Here is a 5,000-nt window from a genome sequence, read left to right as displayed (position 1 = left end):
TAAAAACGGACACGCCACGCAGCTGACACGCTCACGCGATGCATCCAGTGTGCAGGAGGCCTAAGCGAGTTTCTTTCTTGCTCCTTCTACCTTTAACCAAAGAGCTCCTTTATCCCTTAATCCCCAACTTAGAAAGCTTCCTTCTTTGCTCCCTACACGGAAAGATTTTAAGTAGGAGGCGTCCTCGGAGCTACCTGTGAAACGTGGATTTCCTGCCCAGAGATGCAGTAGAACAGAAGGCATAGGTTGAGAATTGTAGTGGGGTATCTGAAGGTTTACAACTGTGACTTAAGGTCTGCCATTTAAGGGAATTCCTATGAACTTTACTCTACTGTTGCTGAAACATTTGGAAACTGTTAACATTAGAAGGGGCCCCCCCTAAGGCAGAAGATATTCTGTAGGAGCTATACCATGTATAAGGCCTTAAATGGTCAGTTCCCTACTCCAAGCGTATAGTCACACCCCCACTTTAGGTTATACAATGCACAGGATATATACCATGTGTTAAACAGCAGAACTTCAGCACGACGTATTGGAAGAATTTGATTTGGTCGTCCTCCAAGCTCTCTGCAGGAGTTTGTAAAATTGATGCTGAATCTTTGATTGTAATAAACCTTTTTATAATCGAGATCAGTGTCTACGGAGTTTCTTCTTCACACATCGGCAACGCAGCGCTGCAACTAAAGATACAACAGTAGTACCTGGTAGAGGTGGTTCCTCATGTTGAGCACCTCCTCTCCAGGCAGAGCAGAGACCACCTGAGTCAGACTCTTCAGCGCCTCCTGCTGGCTGTGGAGGACCGCCAGATGGAGCCCACTGACGGGAGGAAAGAGAGGGGACAGCATGAGAAAAAGACTCCCCGGACTTTCTATTTTATTTTAATCTAAGCTATAAAATTGTCCTTCAAGAGGAACGTCTAATTATAAATCGGGGAATCTCTGTACGCGACGTGTCCCCAGAGCTGTGAACATATTACAAAAATCATACACACATCCACACATACAAACAAAAAACTAAATACATAAATAAAAATACACACATCTCTTACCCTCTCTTACCCCCTCAGTGCAATCGGACTCTGTGCAATAACTGCTGTGTTCACTATTTTTAGCTGTTTTTATCTATTTATTGAGAATGTGTATCTTTATTTTTTTACTCTATGCTGCTATTTGGAGAGGATTGCTCCAACAGAATTTTGTTGTATCGCATACTGTGACAATAAAGATCTATCTATCTAAATATCTCATGAACTGTGTATGCATTGTACTTCACACTTGGTTTCCTGGGTACCTAATGAACTTGGGGTTTGGAATTTGGAGCGTTTGGACATAACATTTTCTGTGTCTACCCCTTCACAATAAAAGCCCAGCTTACATTCACTCAGAGCATTTCGCTAAGAGGAAACTCAATAAAAAGGCATTTTGTCGAGACTAGATATCAAAGAAAAGCCAGAAAATACATCGTATTACAGTCCTTCCAGAAAAATGTTTTTTTGTGATTGTTGCGGGCTAAAATCCTTGATTATGCGTCACGTTTTCTTAAAAAATGCGATGGAATATGCGGGATATTTATGCAATTTTATGCGATGAAATTGCAGGAACTTGCAAAAATTGCGGGAACTTGTAAAAACTGTGGTTTCATCGTGGCTTCATCGCGGGGTTTTGCAGCTTTTCGATGATGTTCACGTCGCGTAATTACGTCACTTCATAACGTTCCCATGGCAACAGGGGAAAATGGCTGCTCTTGTGTGAAGTAAACGCAACATTTTTCAACTTTCTGCTAAGATATATGGGACTTTTTTGCAACAAAAATGCGGGGATTATGAAATCATGCAAGACCCGCATATTTTGTGCGGCGTATTAAAAAAAATAAGTAAGTAAAATGCGGCCCCCCCGCATAAATTTGCGGACTTTGGCTGATTATGCATTGAATTATGCGATGGCATAATCACGTTTTTCTGGAGGGACTGGTATTACGTTTCTGACAGGGGGGTTGCATACTAAGTACTTTGGGGTCCTTCTGTAAGTTATTTCGGGGTACAACGTTTCAGGAGAAAGCTATAGCAGCAATACCACAGGCCAAGCCATCGGCCGCTCCAAACAGGCACTTTTTAAACGGGCACTGCACTAGTTTTCCATAAAATACTAAACCGGACAACAAAGACGACATTCAAAGACAAGAATATCTGTTTTACAAACACTTCCAGAGTTTAAAAGTCATCGTGAAAGCTTTTAAAGTTTTTTATTTAACCCTCCTGTTGTCTTTGGGTCAAATTTGACCCATTTTCTAAAAAGTTTCTATATCACAAATTTGGGTTTCTTTCAACCAAAATGTCCAAAAAATAACGTGGATGGTTCCACACGACCATTACTCTTCACAAGTAAAATATGTGATCAGTTCACTACTTTCTTTGAATTTGAGCGTTTTATTCAATTTTATAGCATTTTGGAAAAAAAGATTAAAAAATGACAAAAAAAGATTAAAAAATGTCGGGGGAAAAACCAACAAATAAGTCAAAAAAAGCGCAGAAAAAAACCCCAACAAAAATGTCAAAAAAACATAGAAAAAAAACAAACAAAAATGTCAAAAAAAATTAGAAAAACCCAACAAAAACCTAAAAAAAAAAAAAAAAAAAAACGAAAAAAATAAATTAGAAAAAACCAACAAAAACCTAAAAAAAAAACATAGAAAAAAACAACAAAAACCTAAAAAAAAACCCAGAAAAAAACCCAACAAAAAGTTAAAAAAAAACTCAAAAAACCCAACAAAAACGTCCAAATAAACAACGAAAAAGAATCGGCAGGAAAAAGTTTTTATTAATTTGGACCGAGAAAAACCCAAAGTTGTGGGCAGGAGGACATGAGGGTTAAATGTGTGTGTTTTAGTGTTACTGACGTGTCTCCGTCCTCGTCCTGCGCGGCCATCAGGGGGCGCTGTGCAGCCAGCAGGTACGCCGAGTCTCCGGTGACAGAGTACTGAAACAGAGCCTCCAACTGTCGGCTGGTCGCCTCCACCAACCGCTCATCTGCGTCATTTCAACAGACAGAAAAACATCTCATTTAAAAGTTAAATGTCAGTGGTTTTTTTCAGCTTCTCCTCGGAACGCGTAGCTCCTATGGAGCCATTTTAATGCTACCAAGCCATCACCTGAGCTGGTTTTTTTTTTTTTGCATCTCTCCATCACATCTTTTACTGATTATGTGTATATTAATCTGTAGTATTTATAAATGTGTAAACCAATAAATTAAACTAGAAACCAACAAGAGATCTAACGTTGTCCTTGAGTGGATTAAAGTCTAAATTCAGAATTAGCTGACGTGTACCTCCGTGTGCTTCTGGCTCGTCCACACAGACCCCTCCATCCTCAGTCGTGTCCCCCGCCTCGAGGCCTCCCGGCTGGGCAGAAGCTCTCAGCACGACCCCCGACCCCGAGTCATCGTCAGGATCGCTGTCGTCAGCTTCGTCGCCCTCAGACGCTTTAACACATTAACATTTTGGTTTGAGTGTTAGTTTCCTTCAGCCGCAAGTCTTTGATTTTACAATTAATACTTTAAGGATCTTTTTTCTTTTCTTTTTTTTAAATAATAATAATAATAATAATAATTTATACTCTTTATTGATACCCAATGGGGAAATTGCAACATTCCCAATACACACACACGTGTTTGTTTCACTATCTTTGTGGGGACCCGTCATTGACATAATGCATTCCCTAGCCCCTTACCCTAACCTTAACCATCACCACTAAATGCCTAACCTTAACCCTTACCCTCACCCTAACCATAACCTAATTCTAACCCTAATCCTAAAACCAAGTCTTAACCCTCAAACAGACCTTTAAACTTGTGGGGTCCAGCACACCACAAGGATGTGCAGACCCCACAAGTATACTGTATTCCCAGTTTTTCGACCCCACGAATATAGTAACACACACACACACACACACACACACACACACACACACACACACACACACACACACACACAGGTCCTTTTACATGCACTAATGGAGAACAGGCACCCTGAGTGGTTCGGGGGGATTCGGTGCCTTGCTCAAGAGCACCTTGGCAGTGCCCAGGAGGTGAACTGGCACCTCTCCAGCTACCAGTCCACCTCCATATTTCGGCCCGACGGGGACTTGAACCAGCGACTCTCCGGTCCGGTGTTAGAATTAAAGTGATGCAACTTAGCTGGGGTTATGTATAATCTACTTATCCATTTATATTGCCATAGTTTGGAGCTTGTATTTATGGATTGGGTTTGGGCTAGAGAACATGCTTTTGACCATCCCTCCTCTGTAATATTCTACTTAGGATCTTTCTTTTGGTTTAGATCAGGGGTGTCAAACTCATTTTAGTTCATGAGCCACATACCCCGAATTTGATCTCAAGTGGGCCAGACCAGTAAACCAGTTGCTTCTGCTACGACAGCGTTCTAAAGGCCGTCTAAATAATGTTACGGAACCAGGAGAGAGAAGTAATACTGCGAGAAAAAACTCAGGATGTCTAAGATTAAAGTCGTAAATTGGGTCATCCAGTGGGCCTGATTAGACCCTTTGATGGGCCGATTCTGGGCCACGGGCCATATGTTTGACACCTGTTGCTTAGTCCCATGGGGAGATTTCTTAGGGCGCTTTCACACCTATAGTTTGGTAGACTCGCTATGTAGCCGGCCCTTTAAGAGAGAAGACACACCAGCCTGATAATCGCCCGTCGGACCGTCTGGTGAGGTCGGTGACTCGAGTCTGGTCGGTGTGTTCGTGCCGTCGTCCGTTGGAGGAGCCGTCGGCCTTCATTTTGGCCGACCTGACATGCTTAGACAGAGACAGGGCAGTCGGGACTCACCCGGAAATGGCGAGCGGGATGAGCCTCTCAAAATCTGATGAAAATCTTTTAATCTGACCTTTGTTGATCTGAAATGAAGACAGATTCAGCAACTGCACGGCCTATTTCTCTCTTCAAATGTTTTCAGAAACACGTTTCGGTGAACTATTTTAGTCC

The 5,000-nt window shown here is 41.9% G+C and overlaps 1 protein-coding gene across 1 annotated transcript in view; it reads right to left on the bottom strand.

Annotated features, from left to right (window-relative positions):
* Nucleotides 1-5,000, bottom strand: part of nfkb1 (nuclear factor of kappa light polypeptide gene enhancer in B-cells 1) — a 1,201,612-nt gene that overhangs the window by 12,198 nt on the left and 1,184,414 nt on the right. The window contains exons 14-16 of the mRNA XM_036006397.1: nucleotides 3,324-3,476; nucleotides 2,896-3,025; nucleotides 702-816 (exon numbers count right to left, since the gene is read on the bottom strand). Coding sequence (XP_035862290.1) covers nucleotides 702-816; nucleotides 2,896-3,025; nucleotides 3,324-3,476 — 398 coding nt within the window. The remainder of the gene's footprint in view (nucleotides 1-701; nucleotides 817-2,895; nucleotides 3,026-3,323; nucleotides 3,477-5,000) is intronic.

This window comes from Sander lucioperca, chromosome 1 (assembly GCF_008315115.2).
Source record: "Sander lucioperca isolate FBNREF2018 chromosome 1, SLUC_FBN_1.2, whole genome shotgun sequence".
NCBI classification, from domain to species: domain Eukaryota; kingdom Metazoa; phylum Chordata; class Actinopteri; order Perciformes; family Percidae; genus Sander; species Sander lucioperca.
Note: the sequence above shows the minus strand (reverse complement) of the source record. Positions and strands in the feature narration are given on the sequence as shown.